We start from the raw sequence: 25,258 nt of genomic DNA, 5'->3' as shown, positions 1-25,258 counted from the left end.
TCAGCCACTGCACCTCACCACTACCAGGTGTACCAAGGCCAGTCAATGTGTACTCTGCTGCTGCAGCTCATCTCCTTCAAGGTTTGTCACATTGTACATTCAGAAATGCTTTTCTACAGACCTCAGTTGGAACCAGTTACTGTTGCATTTCTATCTGCTTACCTCTGGCATCAACAAAGCGTTTTCTGTAAACCTCAGAGATGGGCGTGCATGAAAATCCCAGTAGATCAGCTATTTCTGAAATGCTCACACCAGCCCGTCAGGCACCATGCCACGTTCAAAGTCACTTCAATCACTGTTTTTTCTCATTCTGATGCTTGGTCGGAACTTCAACAGACTGTTTTTAGGAAAATATTATTAGACCACCCTTTGTTTTCTTCAATTTCTTGTTCATTTTTTGATGCCTGGTACAATTAAAGGTACATTTCTTCAGATAAATATAATGATAACTACAAAAATAGCTCATAAGAGTTTAATTTCAGAGCTGATATCGACCCATTTTCCATGTTTTCTTGATAATAACCAAAATCACTTCAGTTCTTACATCAATATCTATGGCATTGTACTGACAAAAACAGTGCTTTTAGGCATTCCGTGTTTTCTTTACTGTCTGTTTTAGTCACATGATACACACAGGAGTTAGTACTTGATTGCATAACCATTGTTTCTGATGACTTTTGATGGTGAAGTATCTGAAATGCCTTATATGTTTGTGGTCTAATGAGTTCTGAAATTTGTCACATACAGTATATCTGTCCCGAGTTAAGGAGTTCAGTTCAGGAATGTTGGGGGTTGCCTAAAGTATGTGAAGGATCCATATTCTTTAAGCGATTTTTTTTCTATTGCTTCCCCTAACCTCTGGAACTCCCTCCCACCTACCATCCAACACTGCTCCAAACTCAACACCTTCAAATCCCTTTTAAAAACTTACTTATTTAAGATTGCTTTTAATGTTTAACTGTTTTATTCATATACCTGCCTTTTGCACCTGCTTTTATCTGTTTTTAATGTGTTTGGTTTCTGTTTTTATCTGCTTTATGTAAAGTGTCTTTGAGTTCCATGAAAAGCACTATACAAATAAAATTTATTATTATTATTATTATTATTATTAATAATAATAATAATAATAATAATAATAATAATAATAATAAGAGATACCAGATGTATAGGGATGTAAACAACAGACCTATATAAGGGTGTGTCACATATAGATCGGGGGACTTCATATCAGTAGACCATGGTGCCTGTATGATGCTGAACTTTTTAAAGTAAAACCTTTTTTGTGAAATTAAGACGGTGTAAGTGAAGCCGTCTTCATCATCCTCTCCTCATCTCTCTTCTGATAAATGACAACGGTCTAATAATTTTTTCCAAAATGCACTGAGATGCAGCCATATATGACTGCCACTGAACAGGCATACCTAATAAATTGGCCAGTGAGTCTGTGTAAGTTTATCAGTATGAATGGGTTGGTTGTTTTATCTTTCTGTGCATCTACTTAATGTGCATTTTAATTGCCTGATCTGGTTTTGGTTTTGGTCTGGTTTGATTCATCAGTTCTCTTAACCCTTTCATGCATGTCATGCATGAATTATGAGAACCTTATTCAAGATTTTTTTGTTTTTTTCCTGAGTGTTTTTATTCCTATTTATGCTTAAAAAAAAAAAAACTACTTGGTTGAAAAAATTTTTATATGAACCTATTTTTCATGGAGTTTTGAAGCAAAGAAACATGTATTTACTGACATACTTAGTGAAAACTGTGAAGTAAAAACATTTTTAATACAGCTAATCTGATGTTTTCTCACATTTCACATTTTGTGAAATTATGGAATGGACCTTATTATGCATTTAAGTTATCCACTCCTTTGGTGAAGTTAAAAAAAAAAAGAGTACTTTAAGTTTAAATTATTCAGAAATATTGAATTGAGATGGTAGATGTGTTTTTGTTGTTAACTTTTTTTTATTTTTTATTTTTTATTTGTTATTATGATGGTGTAAATGCTCAATGCTATATACATTTAAGCTGACGTAAGCAGCGTATTAGTTGAAAAAGACAGGCAAAAAAAATAAGCTTTTCCTCCTAGCCTATTCCTTTTTTGGTTTTTGTGTTTGTTACAATTGATGTACTGAGTACAATGACTGATGTAAAACCAAAAATAAATTCATTCATTCATTCATAATCCTAGTTATTACTCACTCAGATAATATGCACAAATTATATATTTTTGTCTAAAAAAAAACAAAAACCTGTTAATTACAGTCTAATAACAATTAGCAACTGATTTACACTCAAATATGTCACTGCAGATCAGGTTCATCAAGAAGGGGAAAGTTAGAGTAATGATATGAATGTCAGTGTATGGGATGATGGATACGCATCCACTGTGTTGGCTGATAAGGAACTAAAACAATAAAATCCATGAATATACAAGAGAACAGCTGTAGAATAGATGAACACTATGCATGAAAGGGTTAATGGAAAGCAATAAAGTCATCTTAATGGATGCACAGCCTGTTGTCATAAAAACTCAGATGTTGCTTTGGTGGTCTTTTTCTGTGACACTGGGTTACACCAAGCCTCTGAAATGCTGATAGTTGGTAAAGTCATCTGCATGGCTGCCAAGTGTTGGATCTGCCCCCTCAGGGCTTCCCCCAGCCAATACAACACAGCTGATTTATACTTAGCAGAGTCTTTATTCCACGTGATTCCACTACCATAATTCAATTAATCCTGATCAGATCTTATTGGTGAAAAACAGAGGGAAGATTCAGCTGCCTCAGTGGGAGAATGACGCGGAAAATGACATCAATAGAAAAAGGCTGAAACACCATGAAAAAGACTATAGGGTTTAATAGTGAGAAGTCCTGAATAAAATAAAAATAAAAAAAAAACACTTACCAATAGTGGAGATATGAGACGGGTGGAATTCGTTGTCGGTGAATCTGCATAACAAACATGTTTTCCCAACCCCTGAATCTCCGAGAAGCAGGAGTCGGAAGAGCACATCGTACTGCTTAGCCATAGTGTTGAATCTAGTGTTGGATTAAAAGAAAAGAACCCCCCCAGGCAGCTAACTCAGCGACACAACACCGACCCCTCCCCACACGCATCCCATGTCTGCACCAAACACTCAAGGCGACGCTGTGGAGGTGCGCTCCCCCTTTGTGTCCGCTGATGATGCTGGGTCGGTGGGGAACAAAACAAGGATGCTCCGGCTCGGCAGGCAGCCTCCAGCCTCCGGTGGGTGCGGTGGACCACAGTCAAGTCACAGCCAAAGACAGGGGAGGGGGACATCCGGGGAACCTCTGCAACATAAAAGCCTCCACAAAGGATGGAGTTACTGAGTATGAGGTATGATGGAGTTATGGTGCAGCTACATGTAGTGTGTGTTTTTACATATTTTAAACATATTAACAATTTAGAATTTATTGTAAATTTGTTTATATTATTTGGAAAATTTCATATACATCAAAACAAATATACTAAAACACACCCAAATTTTAAAATCTTCCCATTGGAATTTGAAAATTATATTAAATCTTTAGAATTTATTTATATTTAAATTAAAAAAAGCTCTAACACCTTGGCTATTTATAAACAATTCTTTAATACTGGCTGAACTCTCTGTTGCACTTATTTATTTACATTTGTCAGATTTGTTATTTTTATTTATTTATTTACTTTTTATACTATTATTTGTATATTATGCTTTGTATCTTTAAATCTTTGCATTATTTTCTTAAACTTATATGTTCAAGTGGTTTTTCCCTTTTGACATCTTGTTGTTTGTTTAAATGTTTGTAATGTATACTCAAATGTTTTCAATAAAGTTGGAAATAAAAAAAATGTTGTGTATGTTTTACTTTGTTATTTCATTTTTGTTTATTGAATTTCCATCATTTCATTACACATATAGTAACAATTCATTTTCATAGTAATAATAATAATAATAATAATAATAATAATAATAATAATAATGATAACTCTTTCATGTACAGTGGTCACAACAGTAGACAGCTCTTCTACAGCAGTTCTCTTGTATATTCATGGATTTTATTGTTGTTGTTTTTTTGGTTTTTTTTGCCAAAATGTTTTTATTTAAATTTTTATCATTTTAACAAACAGACAACAAACAAAAAACACTGCATATATCAGATCCATGCAACCTGTTGACTACAAACACAAACATTTTTATGTTAAAAAAAAACAAAAAACAGAAATCTGAGCATCCACGTTTAGAAGCCACAGCAGTAACTTTTTCAAATGTTTGCATTGTCCTCCAATAAATTTAGATTCTTAGCATACACAATGAAAGGATTCCAAACATGTTCAAATAACTCCTGCTTGCCCTTGAGAATAGAGGAAATTTTTTCTAGTGGAAGGGTAGAAAGCATCTGTTGTATCCACTGACTAACAGTTGGTTTATGAGTTCTTTTCCAAAGTAATGAAATGCATTTTTTAGCAATAAGACTGAAGTCTATAAAAATCCATTCATTTGTTGTATATTTATGTTTTTCTGGATATATGCCAAACAGAAATAACTTTGGGTCTAACATGACTTGTTTAGAAATGGTTTTTTTTTCAATTATTTCCCTGATTTTCCTCCAGAGCTATGCAGTTTGTCGACAGTGCCTCATAGAGTGAAAAAGTGTTCCTTTGCATTCTGAGGATTTTATTGTTTTAGTTCCATATCAGCCAACACAGTGGACACTCATGCATCATCCCATACACTGCAATCCATACCTTTACTGTAACTTTGTTGTTGTTGATAAACCTGATCTGCACAAACATGTTTGACTGTAAATCAGTTGCTTGGTATTGTTATTAGACTCTAATTAACAGTTTTTGGGGTTTTTTTTTTCATATTATCTCTATGAAGTGAGTAATGACTAGTATTAGCGTATGTTAAAATGTGAGAAAACATCATATTAGCCGCAATAAAAATAGTTTTACTTCATAGTTTTCATGCAGTATATCAGTAAATATTTTTTCTTTGCTTCCAAAATTAAATGCATGGTGTCCAGCTGAGTGGACATTTTTGCAACTCCATGAAAAATAGGTACATAAAAAATGTTCAATCACATTTTTTTTAATGCCCAGAGGAATAAAAATACTCAGGAAAAATCCTATTTAGTGCTATTTATTGTTAAGTATTTTTTATTATTGCTGTAATTGTTATTGTTATTTGTTTGTTATTTATTTTTCGAAATTGGGCGGAGAGAGAGCCAGGGCACACTGTGTTTCACTGCCATGGTACTTGTACCCTGAACGCACATGACAAATAAACTTAAAACTTAAAACTTGACTTGAAGTCTTAATTAAGGCTCTCATAATTCATGCATGAAAGGGATAATAATAATAATAATAATAATAATAATAATAATAATAATAATCATCATCATCATCATCATCATCATCATAATCATAATCATAATCATAATCATAAAAATAATAAGTAGTATTACAATTATTATTAGTAGTAGTAATAGTAGTAGTATTACTTTATTAGTTCTTATTACCGCCTTACTTTACAGGGTGGTTTCATATAGTTTTCTCTCAAAACCACAAATTTAAGTTGACAAGCATTACATTAACTATCGGTCGCTGTTAGACCAAACTTCTGCACACACAAATTATTTGTAAAATGTCCAATTAGCACTGATTAAAGGCCCAAACTGATAGTTGTTTAATCGCTACATGATAAACACATTTACATTCCAAATTACATCCAGACATGAGTGACGCACTCTTCTTTAAATGATAACTTGAATCTGATATGACTTTTCCATGGCTGAACATTAAATTACTTGTTAAATATGATAAAACAACACCTCATGCTTCATTGAAAAATCTGCAGTTTCTGATCATGTAGGCTGAAATTAGTTTAATTACAAGTTCAACATATATTTTGAGTATGTAAATGCTACATGTCTAAATGTATTCCATAGCCTATGTCATGATTGTGGAGACTGGCTGTAGTTCAGGAGATGAGGCAGATCACCCACAAGCTGGAAAGTTGGCAGTTCAATACCCACTTCCTGTCCACCAGTTGAAGTGTTTTTATGCAAACCACTGAACCCCATTTTGCCCCCACAGGCTGTGCCATTAGTGTGTGAATGTGAAGCACTTTGGGAACCACCAACATAGACAAGCTTTATACATGCAACTCTACTCCCACGAAAAAAAAAATAATTCTGCAGTCACACATTCTGCCTCTGAATAAATGCCTATATTTAATGAAATTTGCAGCACCAGTAGATAGATATAAATCCTAATAGCATCAATGACATACATCATTCTGCACAGGGAAATTAAAAAATGACAGTAAAGAAACAAAATGAGGGGTTTTAAGACTTGTTTCTCTTATTTTTCTTGCTGACATATTAAATTTTGTTTACATGCACTTGCTATCCCCTCCTTCTACTATACAATTTACACTCAAGGACCCTGGATAAAACAGATCCACACAATTAGCTCATGATGGGGCTGTTACATTATGTCTCTTAATATTTCAGTGTATAATGAGCTTCAATGAGACATAAACAACATAATTCACTTTCAAAATTTGCAATTAACAGCGTACTGAATGGATTTAATAAACCTGGAGCTCACAGAGAAAGTTGGCTGTTGATACTTCTGTCAGTAAATAGTTTATTATTAAAATTATCTATTTTAAGCACAAATCATATTGAACATTATTTAACAGATGATGTATCCTTTTTTGTCCATTTTATTCACAATGAAGTGGTTTCTGCAATGTTATCACTGGGACATGTGGGTCTTGAATAAGCTGATTACACTGGTCAACAACAAATTTATTGTTTAAGTTTTTTGAGCTGGTTTAGGATAATTTTGGTGTGCTGAATCCAAAAATCACATTAATTTTGCTCAATCAGGTCAACTTTCTGAACTATGCTACATATTGGCTTTTTAACATTTTTGCTTACATTTATGGGTATTTTCACATCATATGATACAAAATTCTTTCATATTTCTTGCAATAAATGAGTTCTGAAGATTTTACTTTTGCCAATTTACGATTAATGTATTTTTTTTAATATTACAGGTGAATGAAATGGCTTCAACTAGAACATCTTGCAAAAATAAGCCTGACGTATTCTGCTACATCTGCGGTGAATACACCATTGTACCTAACAGGAATCAAGTCACAAGTTTCATAAAGTGTGCTTACCAATCTTATTTTGGTATTAAACTTGGTGACCAAGATAAAGTTTGGGCACAGATTGTGAGAAGATCAAATTTTTCAAAATCAAATTAGCAAAAAAACCTGACCTGATTGAGAAAAACAGATGTCATTTTTTGATTTAGCGGTGCAAAATGGTCCAAATTCCCTTGAAAAAAATCTAGACAACTTGCAAAAAACATTTTTTTGTGACCCAGTGTTATTACAAATAGATTTTAGCACTGAAAGTTAAAAACCACCTCATTTCCTGCTTTCTTATTCATATATTAGTAGCCTATTTACTATTAAATGTAAAACACATGGCAGTCAAAATGACACATTAAGTTTGTTTGTTTAGTTAAAATTGTATAACTCAAAATGGTAAAATATTATATGTGATTATATATATTAATAGACTGTATATACATGCTATGTGAATTAAAATTCATTTTGGGCTTTTTTTTTAAATGCATGGATCATTAAAATTTTACACAAATTTAAAACAAAAATATACACTGACTGTAATTTTCTGTGCCGTAAATGCGAATAAGAGTGTGGATACGTTAGAATAAACCATACCGAGATTAAGATGTTTTATTTTTAAAGGTTTATTCCACGTATTTGTTGTTTTATATCTAACTTGACACAGATGAAGGTTGTAAATATAATGACATTTTTTGATATCAGAATAAAACAACTGGAGAATCAATGTTGACTCAAATGAAGACATGTATAAATAGTAATGAAAATACAAATTATACATTTTATTTTAGAAACATTGGGGACACTTTTAGAGGAGGCGGTTGTGATAAAACTGGGAGGTGTTTGTTCCCTTGGAGACGCCGTAGCGGGTGTGCGCGCGAGTGTCCTTGAAGTTTCCGCCCACTCCAACCTCAGCAGGAAGTGAACAGAGTCGACAGAAAGTAAGGCAACTACCAAAACAAACCCACCGCATCGTTTTTTTTTTTTTTTGTAAAAACCTCACTACCCCTGCAGTTAACCGGCACTATCATCACAATGGACCCGGGACCTACACCTCTGCGGTGCTTCAGTGAGTGCCACCCGGCAGAAATGTTCGTGGATGACGGCGTGGAGACGTTGACTTCAGTGGAGCAGGTGAGATTAGCTCCGTTGGCTAATGTGGCTAATGCTAACGGTGGTGTGGATGAGTCTCAGCTCTCCACTCTGGATGGAAGTGTGACCCATATTTACCTGGTACTGTTTAATTCACTAACTTGTTAACTCTCAACCAACCCACAGGTGAAAAAAAAATATGCAGAAATTATGTCCCGTTTATTAAAATACCGAATTTTTACCGTTATAAATGAGCAGACTTGGGCTTTTGGTGTGCTAGCTGTGTATCCTAATGAGATTACTTTTTAATTAACTTAGCTAACTGACTTAAACTGTTAAGACTGCGGACGGCGCAGACTGTGAGAATTTAATATTAGCACGTTAATGGGACTGCAGAGAAGGAGAGAGCATCTTTATCTGTAATCTCATGTCCACAGGCAGCATGTTGTCAACTTCGTTCAGGGCTTAGAATCTAAACCAGACGCCTCTCCTAAATCCCACTTATTTTCTGAAGAAGAAACAAAAGGAAAATACACAACCAAAACACCAAGCTTACTTGATTTTATGTGTTTTATAACATTGCGTTGTTTTTATTGATCATGAGTTTTGGTTACAATTACATATGATAAATTAATGTCAAAACTCTGAATAAATGAATGGAAACCTTCCACTGTGTTGTAAAAATGGACAATTACAATCCATCCATGCTCTGGTATATGTGTAGTGCCAAGCATGCCTCTGGATTTTGCATCATGATTGTCTGAAAGCCCCAACTAACTCATGTTTCATCAGGAGCAGTAAATAAAGTGACATATGCATTCAGATCAATGGAAAAAGTCCATCAGTAAATGTGTAAAACTGCACTCATCTTCAAGGTTCACTTTATTGTCTCCTGTGGGTGAAATGTGGCTTTGACAACTGCAAAAACAAGCTGCACTGCAACACATAAAACAGAACACATGCTACTAAAACAGGGGTTCCCAACCTTTTTTGGCTTGTGACCCCATTTTAACATCACAAATTTCTGGCAACCCCAGATATTCAAAGTGGAGACTTTTTAAAAAAAATTAATTTGTTTTGATCATGTAATAGTTTGCTATACTATGTTGCAAATAAACATTAATTTTAGAGGACATTATAGTCTATATAATGTAGATTATTGTGGATAGAGGCAGAAAAGCCAGGTGTAGATTACTGCACAAAGTGAGAATTTTATTTTCCTTGGTTAGGATATGTACTGTCAGTCCAGCTTGTATTTACAAGGCTGACAATTAATACTGAACAAACAATAACTCAAACTATGAATTATGAAAGAGTTGCAGCATCTGAAACTGACCACAATGTACATTTAAAAGATAAACAGTACCACAGTGCTTCAGTTTCAGCTTCACAGTTCGTCATGCCTTTTATGGATTGGGATTGTCTCTCTTAACTCAACATATATTTTTTATTAGTAATTTTTTTTTTGTTTGTTATGTTTAGTTTTTTTTATCAATTACTAGAAATTTCAGGCGACCCTATTTGAATTCCAGGTGACCCCAAGGTTGAAAAACACTTTACTAAAAACACATAAAATACGTGACATATAATAAATAAGTTAAAATAAGTTACAAATATTATTTAAAAAAAAAACTAAAATACACACACCCCCATACATACTTAAGCTACATCCCTTTGTACACAACCTCCTTTTGGTAGCTGCACTTAACTCCTCATTAATGAGCTTTCAAACAAGCTCATTAATGAGGAGTTAAGATGAGAGGGTTAAATCTGTTGAGCCTGCACAACAGGACTGTTCATGTGATGAGTCTGAAAGAATACTGTTTGCCTGCCTGATGGTGGCCTGTATGAACATGAGTGGAGCAGGGGTACCCATGGTCTTACTCACCATCTTCACCAGGTTATCAATATGAGTTTTTGATTTGATTGTCAGAGCCCCATCTTATGAGTATGATGCTTGTACATTAGTGTGAAATGTGAGAGGAAAAACAGAAGAGCAGCTATTTCTCAAGTGACTGAGAATGTCGATATAGGACGTGATCAGGCTATTGGCTTGAGTAGACATTTGACAGCTACATGCACGGGAATATTATAGTAGAGCTATCGTGCACAAAGTCTTTACAAAGATGTGTGCGTGTTTTAGAGTTCTTTGATGCCAAAGCCATCTGCATTGGTTTACAAAGATGTGCAAAAAACTGATTTGGTTATCCTTCCCCATAATCTCCATTAAGCCTGGCTGAGTGCATATGTAAAAGAGTCCCTGCAAATCGATACAAAATAGTTCTGAGTGATCACATTTATTAATTTCTATCCTAATGGGTGTGGTCTCTTCCAAGGTGATAGTACCCCCATCCAAAGGGAGCAAGTGGTCACTGAAAGGTTAAATGACCATGATGTTAGTTTTCTAGAGCTGTCACTTGAGCTGATCCTAATTAAAAACTTACTGGAGGTAAACCAGTGTGTTAGTTCTCTCCACCACCATTAGGGTGCATCATTTATCTCAGGTTTTTACAATTAATCTATCCCTGCCTAGTATTATTTTATTTCAATGAACAAAGATTATTTTCTGATTTTATAAATATTTAGGGTGTCCAGCTGAAACTTGAAGATTTAACTTTTATATGTTATCATTTCCTGAAAGACAGGATTTGTTAGTTAGGATATTTTACTTAATGGTCATTTTTCACTGTTTACATTTAAAAAAACATGTGTGTTTGTAACTGGTATCATTAGAAATATCTGCATCCTATTTAGGTCTGTCAGTTTAAGGTCTTGGAGTTAAGGTATGCTGGTTTTCAGGAATGGCCTTCTGAGAAAACCAAAATGAACAAAGCATTTTAAATTTTTATCAGTAACACCTCTGTGTTGTCTGTAGGGTGGTTCAGTGGTTAGCACTACTGTGTCACAGCAAGAATTTCCAGCCATCATAATGTTGTTGACCAGGCCATCATAAACCCATCCATCAAAATAGCATATGGTTGTGTGATGTACAGAAGGTGGTGTAGTGCCAGAACACTAACATGAGTAAAATGCAGAGAATGTGTTTTCCCAAGAGGATAACAAGGTTAACTCATCTTAACTTGGAGGACAAAGGGTGTATTAGTATTGGACCTAAACCTACTTGACCTGCAGATTTCAAATATCACAGCATCAGTGCAAGCCAAGTCACAGAGGAAGTAAGAGTCGGATTTGAATGGATGGTAACATGGCTCAGATTTCCTGATTTTGTTTTTGTAAATGTTCTATTGTGCTGATACCACAGCGCAGCCATCCAAGTTTATTTGATTTTTCCTTTAATTTGACACCCATCTATTATGTCACATGGAAACTAAGTGAAAAAGTTATACTTCCTCCCACTCCTTTTCGAATATGGAAATGAAGTCATACTTTGCTTTCATGTATATGTATAGGGTTTTGTTTTTTGTTTGTTTTGTTTTCTTATAATCTGTTTCATATGTAAATACTAAGTAGGATTACTTTGTTTTTTTGCATATTCGAAATAAACCAAACTAAGTAAAACGATTTTTACTCATGTCAAATTAATCCACTATATTCGTGTCTAATGTCCATTCATCCTATTACAGTTCAAATCTGTGTGTTCAGGTCAATCCACAGGTTTTACACTGCTGATCTGTGTCTATTTACAACATCTCCTCTTTCTTTTTCCCCCAGAAAAAAGTTGAACACAGCATTGAAGAGGTCATCAATGTTTACAAACAAATTCACAGCTTACCACAGTAAGTACACACACTTTCTAAAACGGTATAAGATTAATGCCAAGGATAATGGTTAGGACAACATTTACTCTAAGATATTTATGTCTTTATATTATTTCTCATGGTTTACAGTAGATTACATTGCCACAGCTGCCACATGTACACATATAGTTTTCATTTGGCTGCATTTGTATTTTGCTCGGGTTTCTCTACATCTAATATGTTTCCACATCAGCTGCAGCACTTTGACTGTAACTGCAGTTACTATAACTAAGCTTTGAATGAAAATGACATGCATTTCATATAAACTGAAAGAAAGTGTAACATCAACTTGAAGAGAAAGTGATATTTTTTGACAGTATTCATTATATGTATGATGAGTGACAAGTGGCTCCCAGTTATAAACAGTAAATTGAGGTGACATTTTTCAATCAACCTCTGAAGATTTATATGAAAGTATACCTGAGGCTTGTTTCTGTGCAATCATTCTTACATGTAACAACTGGATCTCTCACCTCTGATATAATAATAATAATAAAGCCTGAAGAATCTGTATACAAGCCCTCAAGATCCTGTCAGTTGTAACATGTACTATGATGATATGTAGTGTTGATATTCCAGACTGACGGGAAGGAGGAAGTTGTGTACCAGAATGCATGGACAACTACCAAAACCACAAATGAATTAATGCTACATCTCCACAGACTGAATTACCCACTAAATAAAGTATAATGCTCATCTCTATTATGGTATCATCAAGTTTTCACCTCCATTTAAAAACTGATCAAAATAACACTGTGTCTTATAAACTCTCTGTGCTCTGTCAGCTGATTGTTTATATTAAAGCTCTGTTAATGTATTTATGGACAGAAAACAGACACAGTCAAACCACCTCTGGGCACAGTCAGGGGACTATGAACATGTTGGGTGAAAAAAGAACCTTTTAAAATAGACTTATTTTGTCATTTATAGTTAATATGTAACTGTTTGGGAGTCCTAAAACCAACTTTAATGATTCTAAATGATGTGTACAAAAACAAAACAGAGAGCCGATTGATTTTAATTGTTTTTAAAAAACTATATTTGACACATTTGACACATTTACATTTTAATCTCATACTTTACGTGCCCAAGAGAGTACTGGTTTATAGCTCAACCTTAATGGTTATAGGTTTTAAATAATATTTATAGTTATTCACTCTAAGCATGACTTTGGGATAATATTAAATCATTTGTACTTGACAGATAATTTTGATTACCCCCCTCAACGACTTGAGAATTTACCCTACGTAACCATAATCACTTTACCCTTTGTAACCAGACTTCCCTTCATGTTGATATCCTCCAATCCTAGACTGATAAATTTTTTTCACCAAAATTGCAGAAGTTGCAGTCATCAATATACCTGACACTATGGTAATGTTGATCTTGATATGCTGGAAATTTTGTCAATTTTTGATGTTTTTTTTTGTTTTTTTACCCTACGTAACCAAGATGTTTTTCACAAAGATTTCAGTGAAAATGGTTGAAATTGACAAATATCTTTGAATGGCCTCAAAGTACTAGAAATGCCCTTTCCATCCACGTATTCCACTTATATGACAGGTAACTGTAGGCAGACTCATTATCATCTGTACAATTTTTTTTACCCTGTGTTCAAAGATTCAAGGATTTTTATTGTCATACCAGCACACATTTACACGAGATGGCACAAAATTCGGTACTCGAGGTCCCAGATTTAGCCCAATAAAAACGATATATGAACAATATGTACAAGAAAAAGACTTTTGTATAATATTAAAAATAAAGGAGAAAAGACCTATGTATAACTATGTAACCGCTTGACCATGCCCCTCTGTTTTCTGTACATTGTTGTCAGTAGCTTTACTAAAGAATCATCCGAACAAGGTCAGAACTGTCACCGTTTAGTCCGAACTGTCGAAACTCAGAAGAAACGCTGCAGTTTATCATCAAACTCCATTCTTTTAATTTAGAACTGTGTCCATTGGTAAAAAAAAAAAAAAAAGGCAGTGCTTCTATCTGTTTTTTTTCACTCCAAGGACCAGATTTACTAATACCAGCATAATTATGTTTAGAGCTTTAAAAAAAAAAACAAAAAAACTACTGTTGAGATCTGTCAAAGTGGGGGAAGAGCAAAATGAATGCTGGAAAGGCATGGACACAGTTGCTTTTGCTCCTAACCTAATTGCATATATATTTGTGGGGGTTTCCATTTCAAAGCGATTTGTGTCAGTGATAGTCGTGTCCTTTCCGGTTGTCATCTTTAATGCATTGTGAGTTCATATTGTTCGGCTTTAACTGCCTGTGCTATCTTCTTAATACTGTCTTATATCAATAGTTGTTTCGTTTATGTTTTCCTTTTCGTACTGCTCGCTTCAGTCTTTCAGGCTTTTTATCCTGTTTTGTCTGCTCATGTCAAATGTTGTGGTGTTATTGTTGTTTCAATGGATAATTAAGCATCTGTCAAGCTGAAAATGAGCCACTTGGCCAACACCGGCACATTCACAGCATTGTCAATTAATGTAATGTCCCTGGAAAGTGGAAAATAACTAAACAAAGGACTGCCATAAAGTAGATTTGGATCATATAACTATGAATAATCTAATACGACTCGTTTTTTTTTCACTGGCACATTTCTATTAAGTGTTTGAAGTTCCTTTGTCGTAGCTTTGTTAGGTCAGATATTCTTGTTATCATGTGAAAATCAGGACACTAAATTGGCCTGGCCTCAAAGCGTTTGTATTGCGAGTCTGAAGCACACGGCTCCAACATGCTTTGATGAAGGGCCTTGATGTCACGAAGCCACGGTAATGCTGATCATTTACTTATTTATAGGATGTACCGGTGGATGCATTAACTGCTATTCTTCCATGTCTCCAAAAAACACTGCTCATTGGCTCTTTCTGAACAATAACAGCTGCGGTTTGCCCATAGAGCTGGCCGGGCTGCGATGTACGGCGTCTGTTTGTTATCTAAATGGTGTGTTGATCAGCCCACATACTCCGCTCCTGCCATCAGCTGTCATCAGTACTCTCTTAATGGGGTGACTCATCTCATTTCTATGACAACTGCTTGGACCTGAATGTCACCGGCGTTGCAGCCGATGAGAGATGTTTTTGTCAGTCTGCGGTACTACAAGAAGTGTAATGTAAGTGATAATTAGAGGTCGTGTATTCGGTTGTGAGCTGTGCTTCCGAGGGTAGGCGTCATCTGGGGAAAAAAAAAAAATTCTCTCTTTTGTGTTTTTCAAGGTGAATTCATTGCATTTTATTCAAATATGTACTAATATGTTCTTCACATGCAATAATTTTCCAACCAAATACTGGTGCAAAAATACAGGTTCCATTATACAGTCACTGAAAAAATTATTAGACCACCCCTTGTTTTCTTCAGTTTCTTGGTCATTTTAATGCCTGGTACAACTAAAGGTACATTTATTTGGACTAATATAATAACAACAAAAATAGTTCATAACAGTTTAGTTTCAGAGCTGATATCTATCCATTTTCCATGGTTTTCTTGATAATAACCAAAATCACTTCAGTTCTTACATCAATATCTATGGCATTGTACTGAGAAAAACAGTGCTTTTAGGCATTCCATGTTTTCTTTTGTATATGTTTTAGTCACATGATGCAGGAGTTAGTACTTGATTGCATAACCATTGTTTTTGACAACTTTTGATGGTCTAATAATTTTTTCTGTGACTGTATATAAATGCAATAAGAGAATAATCATATAAAGCCCCTTTTTTGAGCTTTATACCTTTTATCTGTACTGTTTCCCACATGCAATATGATTCCAACCATTAAAACACAGCTATAAAAATTAGGGCCAAATTAAGAAAAGGCTTTTCTATTTCCATCTAGAATATTTCATTTATTCTTTCGTTTTCCAACTCTCTTAGTTCTCAAGAGGGTCACGGGGGGTGCTATAGCCTATCCTGGCTAGCAACAGGCGAAGGTGTGTGTGTGTGGGGGGTACACTGTGAATATGTTGCCAGTTCATCGCAGGACTGTCATTTATCCATCCAGCCTTCCTTCTGTCTGTCAGTCTATCCATCCATGTAGTAGTCATACATGCATACACACATTGATCCATTTATCCATTTTCTTTTGTGTAATTGTCACATGTCTCTTAAATATTCAACTAATATAGAGTGCCACAGGTGATTCCTCTCATAATACTTACTAGTACTTTATTGGAATCAGGTTTTTTTCTCTCTTAAATCTTCTCAGATGTGTTGTATAATGTTACATTACAGCTGTACGCTTGTGTGCTCGCACTTAAACATGCAGGAGTAAAGTCCTCGTCTGACGGGCAGATGTGTGGTGGGCGGACCGGCTTAGTGCTGGTCCTCCACTCCCTGATGTTTGTTTTTTGTGCTGCTGTGAAACTTGGGGCAGCGATCTGTGACTAACCCTCTGTGGGTAAAGTGTAATTACAATTGTCGAAGGTCAGACAGTGTGGAAAAAGGGCAGGCAGGCGCTGAATAAAAGGGGGTGGGTGGGAGGGCGGACAGGAGGGGGCGTGTCGGCTGTCTGTGACTCAATGACACACATACAGATGCACAGGTGCTTCTACAAGCCAAGGAGACACTGCATCATTAAAAGAGATTTAGGTTTTATAAAGAAATGCCTGGAAGAAATGAAACGAGTGGACAGGTTTTTCATTAGCCTGGATTTGGATGTGTTCCTCATTCTGTGTTTTTATTGAGGACAGCCTCAGTTATTCTCTTGATAACTGAAAAATTATGCTAACTTTAGAAGAAAATCAAAAGGAGCTGCTGATGAAACCTCAAATGAACTAGAAAGACTAAAAATAAAAATGAAGCAAATAGGAGTTTACTTAAGGCTTTCATGCTGCAAACAGTCAATTTTTCAGCACTTTTATATCAAGAACAGCATATGTCCATATTATAAATGTTAAATGTATTACAGTAAGTCTTGACATATGAGATAATATGCAGCAAAAGGAAGGCAAATTATTTAGGGATTTTAAGCTTTGAAGGTAACTGTTACACTTAAGTTTTCATCTGTTCATCTCAGAAAAATGCCTATGAATGTCATCCCTCGATTTTCCTCTTGAATAAGAAATTTTAAAGCTTTTTTTATTTGACATGATGAAGAGAAGTGTACATTACACCACAGAGAGGTTTAAAGATACAGCTCCTTCTAAACAGCAAACCAGAAATGTTTAAAATGAGCCACTGCGTTTAGAATTTGTCCTCCCTGTTTTGAATGTTTCTCAGATGTTTCCACTGACATATACTTCTGCTTTTTAAATATTCTTCTGTGTATGTGTTCTACAGGCCAATTTTGTTGCGGGAGCAGCACTATCAGTATCTGAAGAAGGGCTTACGACACTTATCAGACGCTTATGAGGTAAAGTATCCCACTAAGAGCAGGCAGATGATATAATGTCCAATCACTTGTAACAGTGTATATGTGTTGCATAAATAAAATGGAACAGATAGTACTGTGCTAAAGTCTTTGGCCTCCCCTAGGTGTGTCGTTTTAGCAAAGTGATCGTGGCCATCTTAAGCATTTGTCACCGTATGTATCAAAATACGACCAAGAATATACAGGAAACATATGTAAACATGATTCAACATGTCAGAAAAAATGTATTTAGTGATTTAATGTGACCTCCCTTTGTACTTCATGTCTCATGATAATATAAGATTTGGTGCAGTAATAGTCTTGTTTCATACACCAGTTCTCATTCAAACATTTTTGATGGTTTCTGACCCCTAACCCCTGAGGTCACACATAATACTGATTTTTGCCTGTGGAAGCCATTTAATTGTGATTTTTTTTTTTCATGTGTTTTTAAACCTGTGCACATATTTCCAATATTTCATTGTACCTTTTACAAAGAAACTGATAAATATATGTAGAAGATCCCATCCCTGCAAAAACAGGACCAGCCCAAGGTTCCATTCCAGCCCCTACACTGAGATATTAACAGTCATGGGTAGTTCAGGGGCCACATGCTGCACAATTTGATCTTAGGCAGACCAGAGCAGTGAAATACTATCATAATAACCTATAAATAATGACAACTCCAAATTTTTATCTTCATTTTTGTGTAAAAAAAAAAAAAAAAAAGCAGGGAAAATGACATGAAAATATTTACATTTATAAACTATCCTGTCTCAAAAATATGAACAACCTGTTACTAAATGTGTTGTGCCTTTGTAGATCCACTGTGATCTGAAAGCTGTAATGCACATATGTATAAATGATAATCTGAGGCATAATATTGTTAAAATGGCATTTATTTTTCTTAAGAAATTTCAGGTTGGTCATGTTACACACATTTTTTGACAAATAGTTTAATGTAATTTTTCTTTTTTCACTCTAAAACATAAATAAATGTTTGGAGTTGACACTATTTTTAGGTTAGTAAGCTATTTTACTGGTCACTTGAGATGAGATTGAGCTGGATCTGGCCACTGAACTAAAATGAGTTTGACACCCTTGCTTTAAACTAAACCTTTTAAACGTGACTTTTTCATTGATTTAGTTTTCTGAGGTGCACATGTGTTTGGAGTCCTCCCCTTAAATCTGTCTTTCTACTGAAGTTCACGCCGAGGTTCTGTGTGTCTCTAAAAACGAAGGACAGTAACACTCGCCGCCTCTGGAAAAGTGTCTCACTGGCTTCCTCTGCTTGAAATAGAAAAGCCATTGTATTCACTTTGCAAAAATATGCATATGTGCTCTTGGCAAGGTCACCTCCTTTGTGAACTATTCTGTACTCGGCAGAAAAAAAAAAGAAGAAAAAGCATTTGTTTTCTCCCCCAGTCCAGCTCAAAACGAACTCGAGTGATGTTTTGGTGCAGCGACAGTGTGCTGTATTGATGTGTTACATTGCAAGGAATTGTCTGAGTCATGATGTTATATAATGACAACATCACTTCAGACGTTCCATAATCATTCGTATCAGTAAACACGTCACACTTTGAAAAACCGGTGTGAGATTTTTCCCTTGTGTCTGACACGTTTTCTCTTCAATCTCTGACTGATCTCGCCATCTCATCTCATCATCTTTCTATAATTGGTCATCTGATGCCTGTCGGATCATGGGTTACATTTGTGTTTTTTATGTGTGTCCATCTGTGTGTGAATAGTGTCTGGACGCTAGCAGACCGTGGCTGTGCTTCTGGATTCTTCACAGTCTGGAGTTACTTGAACAGCCCATTCCTGCTGCTGTCGCCTCAGAGTGAGACACACACACACACACACACACACACACACACACAGACACTATTCACACCAGAAAAATCTTTGTGTTCCCAGACTAATACCCAGACATTCTATAGAAGGGTTGATGATACAGTCACAGTGCTTTTCATGGCAGTCTGAGCTGCCAAATTGTTCACCACTGTATGAGGCTGCGTGGGCCAAAATGGATTTGATGTAGTTAAAAGCAAGATAAGAAGTATGGCATACAAATGAAGGCACCCTCCTACGCAGAACCAATGAAGCACCAATGAACATCCTGTCTTGAAGTTGTGCAAAAGGGTGTAATCCAACTTTAGGATATAAACATGATCTTGCATTTTCATTATCTAGACCAGTCATTTTCCTTCTGGGGCCACATTCAGACCAAATGGACCTCAAGTGGGCCGGACCAGTAAAATAATAACATAATAGCCTCTAAATGACGACGACTCCAAATATATGTCCTTGTTTTAGTGCAAAAAAAAAACAAACTTATTTACAAATTATCCAACCAAAAAAAGATGTGAATAACCTGATAAACTTAAATTTCTTAAGAGAATGAGTGCAATTTTAATATTATGTCTCAACTTATGTGCATTACGGATCAGATCTACGAAAGGCACAAAGCACTTAGTAACAGGCAGAATATTGTTAAAATTGCACTTTAAACATCTCAGGTTGTTCATATTCATTCGGGTTATTCATGTTTTATTGTTGAAGGGTAACACCAACACAGACCACTCCCCCTGCAGGTTTATAAGTCCAGTTTCCCCCACCAGTTATTAGAACTGAAGAAGTCTCTTGGATGAGGGATGAAACGTTTTCAAAAGAGCTAAACCAGTCCAGTTGAACATATTTATTATGGTAAAACTGTACCATGGCTGAATATAGTATACCAGCATTGGTCATGATAGTTTTTTTCTGAGGTGGTCGGTTGGGTTAAAAATCTGAAAACCAATGTTCGTAACGATTTTCTACAGTAGTTAAATAAAAACTTTATCATAATTCAAGGGCTGCATGCTTCAAAGGTTAAACTTGAAGATCACTTGCATCACAACAATGGCTCTTTTGCAGGATCAACTATTCCAAGATTCATTACATACTGATGCTGATGAGATTTATTTTGTGAAGAAGGACATATTTGCATGTGACAAAAACAAACCAAGTGTACGTATTACAGTGAGGGAAAGAGACAGATGATGGGAGGAACGAGACAAAAAGAGTGCAGAATGAAGAACAAAATAACAAAAACTTTTATTTATAAATTGTAAAGTTAGCAGTTAAGATATATTATCTATTCAGAAAGAAATCATTTAACAGACACTATCTAACTCATGTTAACATTATTTTACAGTTTTACCTGGTTATGGTTTTCTTTAAGCTTCAGAAAGTCAACGCACCAGCACAGATGGAACAAGGCCTCCATTCACTCACTACATTTCATCCCATAAGGACTCCGTGTTACTTTTGTCGCAGTTCCCAAATGAATTTTTTCTCTATATTTAACCTTCCTTATGTGATTTATCACCATTTATTGTAATATTATCTTGTGTATTTTCTGTTTTTTTTTCAGTGAAAATCAGGTATTTTCCTAAAATTCTATTTAATAATCATCTAGATGTCCATAAAAGCTCATAGTAAAATTGAGGGTTATCATATCAAAAACGGAGAAAACTGAAGAAAAAGAGACTTTTTCCAACAAATATATCATTAACTGAACTTAAACCCAGTATCTCCATCCAGTGTCATTGATCAAACTCCATGGGTTTTACTGATAAATCAATGTTGCAGAAGATGACAGTGTTTCCATGGTAACTATGGAGCCTCTGAACGTCCAAATGGGTCATATCTTATTATCATGAAAAGATGACAAACTGCATTTTATACCAATTATTTACATGTATTGATAGGATTAGTGGATCAACAGGTATTAAACAATTTAGATCAGTGGATGGTTTTGGTAGACGATGGATGTTTGGGTCTTTATGGGTTATATATATGATAGTAAAAAACAACATTTCTCAACGCCATCTCCGTGTTAACAGCTAGGTGTCATGTTGCTAGGTGACAGGAGCAGCTCTTCATCACATAAAGATAAGGACAAGAACGTGTGGGGATGCAAATGGGAAATCATCCACAGGACGTAGGTCACGTCTTTGTAGACAGCGACCTTCTGAGAATGCAGCCTCTGAACTGAGACACAGATACAATCTTTTGACAACACGATAACATACAGGATGTTATTTGCATATTAATATATAGACATTTGAGCTCCAGTGCCAAATGATCATAAAGCAAAATACAAAATAGCCATATCACAACAAAACTCAGCTATAAGTCTGTCACCCTGCTATAAAACAAAGTCCTAACCTGCCTTTTAAAATGTCTTCTGTGTACAACTACTTACTGTGTAATGAAAGGATATTCTGGATGGCGTCTGTCTACATTATTCACCCCAGGGCTTAACATGAATGCATACTAACCCTGAAGTTGAGCTCCAATGTCAAATGTGGTCTTAAAAATCATTGTTTGAGTCCAGAATTTTAAAGCTTAAAACGGAATATGCCCCAAAACTGATCAAACCAGATGCAGCCTTTGGACTGCTCATTCATTTCATTTGTAGAGCACCACTTCATACAAAAGAGGTTCAAAGTGCTTTACATGATAATACTTGTACTGGAGCATGCATGCACACGCATAATATGCTCATTATATTATGTTAAGAATTTCATTTTTTGATCTATACACTTTGTTATTATACCTGTATGATGACAAAGCCACTATAAGTAATATGTGTTTCTTATTTTGTCATGCTCATATCAGTATCAAAACCATGGAGACTTGAAAGAAACCAATATTAATATTATGCTGCTGTAATAACATTTGTTGATTCTTCCAATTCAAGAACTAAATTATAGCTCCTTCATAAAATAAAATTTTCCATTTTGATTCAATTCACCCTCAATGACCCAAACAGCCACTGGCAACCAAAACCATCTACTGATCTAAAATGTCTGGTAACTTCTGAACCTCTAAACCTATCAGTATGGCTCCATAGTGAACGTGGTAACACCGTCATCTACTGCAACATTGGTTCACCAGTGAAACCCATGGATTTGGACAAATGACAGTAGTTGTAAACATGTGTTTTTACATTCAGTTATTGATATCTTTGCTGAAAAAGTCACTCTTCAGTTTTCTCTGTTTTCGAGATAATAACTCTCAACTATAATCTAAACGTCTACATAGTCAGTAAATGAAATATACGAAAATACCTGATTTTGACTGAAAAACGCAGAATACAAAGGATAATATTATTAAAAAAAATGGTGATAAATCACTTGATTATGGTTAAATACAGAGGAAAAATTCATTTGGGAACTGCCACAGAAGTAGCTCTGGGTCTTTATTGGTCTTTAAGTTGTAACACAAAGAGCAATAAAACACAATACCTTTAATCCCACTCTACTACAGTCGAACTGAAGCATTGATATGCTCTACGACCGTGTTGTTAAATCACTTCTCATTCTTACTGCTCCTATAATTAACTCCAGTTTCATGTTCACTGTTGGAGCACCTGTCGTAATGAATTGTCATGGAGGAATGAATACACTTTCCTCAAATCATAAAGAGCAGTAACTCTGATTAACAACTCTCATGATACTGTTATGACCTGGTTTAGTTTAGACGTGTTTGTGCAGCCGTAACTTTGCTGGTGTTATTGCTTCCAGAATGACACTTGATTAAATTACTGCCAGTCGCAAGTAACACTGCACGCTCATAACAAGAAGCAATAGCGGGCTGCCAACCCACTCTCTCATTATGAGCGTGAGGCGTGCCAACACACCGGCTGGCACTGCCCAGCACCATGTGACGCTCAAATACACAGGCCCTGTTCAAGGATTTATAACAATGCAACCTACAGCAGATCGCTCCCTCTGTTCTATGAAATAAACGTCCCCTGTGTTCAGGTTAGACTTGGCATCAGACTTTTTGGCCAAAGTTAGGTTTCCCTTCCAACTCTTTTGGCTCAGCGGAGCATTGCTGCAGTTTTGTGATTTGTGCTCATAGCGGAGGATGAGGCGGACATTTGTGAGGGTAGTGAGTAAAGGCAGAGCTGGAAAGAAAAAAAAAAAACTGTGGTTGAGATGTTTCTACTCGGTGCCACATGAGCTACAGGAAACTAACCTAGTGGTTCTCACTTGAGTCGTCTGGGCCGGTTAGGCGTAAAAGATGAAGAGTTACACAGGGTTCCCCTCAGGGTCTTAAAAGTCTTGAATTTACAAATCTGCATTTAATATCTTCGGAAAGTCTTTAAAAGGTATTGAATTTGATATGGTAGGTCTTAAGTTATGTTGCCATAAACGTGTTTGCCATATTGTGTTTAAATGTGTCCGGGAAATGTCCAAGCTGCAAAGAAAGTAACGTTGGTCTAAATTAGGAACCAACTAGCTTGTTGATCCATGGGGATCCACAGGTTGTAGATGTGGTAGTTTTTATGCTGTTGAGTATTCATGCATGCTGTACTGCATTTGTCCAGCAGTCACCGCCAAAGCGTTCTGGGTATAACAACATGTTTGTAAGGCGATTGTATTCCAAAATTACTAATATCTCCCAAAATATTGGTCCTATCAACTTGCCGTTTTGCTAGTCTGTTCCTTGACCAAAAATACGTAAGTATGCCAAACTGCAGCAGTCAGCTCTTTCAGGATTTTGTGTGAATCCCGAGAATCACGTACACGCACACACAGAGGCCACATGGCTTTTATAATGTAGATTATCGCTAACTTTTCAGCCCCCGGTGAGGAATGATCACAAAACATTCAGTTGTGTGTACAGTATGCATGTTATATTCAATCTCTGCTGATGTAAATAAATACATTTTCCTAAATTCTAGGTGTCACAAATTTTTGCCAGTATGGCCCCTAAACAGGCTGTGAAATGAGCATTAAATTCTTTTCTAAGTTGTCTTAAAAAGCCTTAAATTTAACCTGTAGGAACCCTGGTTGCACCCTTAATTGGGAAAGTTATTAGAGCATCCCCCACCAGATCTTAGTTGATACTTAAGTTGAGCACATTGAAAGCAGACAAGGGTAGAATTGTCAGAGAATGGCACTTTGAATCAGTCAAAAACATACATATATTGTTGTATTTCCTCAAATAGTGATGGAGGCCTTTATTTACCTCACCTGCAGAAGGTACCGGGCCTTTATTTGAAGGAAGCTTGTATTAGGGGTTAAATTTTATTCACACTTTTTCTGTGTTTAATACGTAGAAGCGGTTGTACTGTATATACCACTAAGTCTCATTTTGACCTGTTCCTGTTTGCGATGTTAAAAGAACTGCTACGCTTCCTTAACTATTACAGAATAAAAGCCCTCAACATTTCAGTGCAGAGAAACCTTTCAGTACTTAAGGGGACATCTTGTCACACCTGTATGTTTCTGCAGAAGACACACACCTGCGGTGACTGAGATCTCACAACAATACTTCAGGTGATTGATCTAGAAGTGTTGAAAATAGCTGGAGAATACTAGTGTTTTCATAGCGAACATTTTGCTTAACCGGCAGCACATTATATAAAAGGTACCAGAAGTTTACCCATACTATTTTCACCTGCCAGTAGTTGGGAATAGGCTTTTATTTATTCATGTTGACCTCTACCCTCGCTATTATTGGAGACGAGGATTGTAATTGGTCTCTGTTTTTTATTTGAGGAAATACTGGGTTAGATGGAGGGATAGCAGGCAGAATAGCAAGAGCCACCACTTTTGTTTGATGAAAAAATATTGGCCATTATCTAGTTGTGCTCAGGAAATAAAATAATTGTGTTTATTTTTGCTTCCCCTCTTGCTTCCCAGGTCACTAAACAGGAAATGGAGCCCTTCCAGAACATAACAGATAACTTGTAGCATGTTTTCTGGAAAAATATAGAAGGTTTTTCCAGTTATGCTCTAGAAATGCAATATAGATAGACCTTAAAAGGGTCAATACAGACAGTGAAATCTCTTCTGTAAAATCTGACAAAATGAGCA

The 25,258-nt window shown here is 35.8% G+C and overlaps 2 protein-coding genes across 2 annotated transcripts in view; one reads left to right on the top strand and one right to left on the bottom strand.

The window, feature by feature from the left end:
* The window catches only part of rab15 (RAB15, member RAS oncogene family), a 51,791-nt gene extending 48,544 nt beyond the window's left edge, over positions 1-3,247 (bottom strand). The window contains exon 1 of the mRNA XM_030127789.1: positions 2,902-3,247. Coding sequence (XP_029983649.1) covers positions 2,902-3,025 — 124 coding nt within the window. The 5' untranslated portion in view covers positions 3,026-3,247. The remainder of the gene's footprint in view (positions 1-2,901) is intronic.
* A 4,802-nt stretch (positions 3,248-8,049) lies between these two features.
* Positions 8,050-25,258, top strand: part of fntb (farnesyltransferase, CAAX box, subunit beta) — a 46,746-nt gene continuing 29,537 nt past the window's right edge. Inside the window, exons 1-5 of the mRNA XM_030128113.1 lie at positions 8,050-8,109; positions 8,183-8,302; positions 11,933-11,997; positions 17,309-17,381; positions 19,130-19,221. Of these exons, the coding sequence (XP_029983973.1) occupies positions 8,204-8,302; positions 11,933-11,997; positions 17,309-17,381; positions 19,130-19,221 (329 nt within the window). The 5' untranslated portion in view covers positions 8,050-8,109; positions 8,183-8,203. The remainder of the gene's footprint in view (positions 8,110-8,182; positions 8,303-11,932; positions 11,998-17,308; positions 17,382-19,129; positions 19,222-25,258) is intronic.

The sequence above is a fragment of the Sphaeramia orbicularis genome, chromosome 24 (assembly GCF_902148855.1).
Source record: "Sphaeramia orbicularis chromosome 24, fSphaOr1.1, whole genome shotgun sequence".
Taxonomy (NCBI): domain Eukaryota; kingdom Metazoa; phylum Chordata; class Actinopteri; order Kurtiformes; family Apogonidae; genus Sphaeramia; species Sphaeramia orbicularis.
Note: the sequence above shows the minus strand (reverse complement) of the source record. Positions and strands in the feature narration are given on the sequence as shown.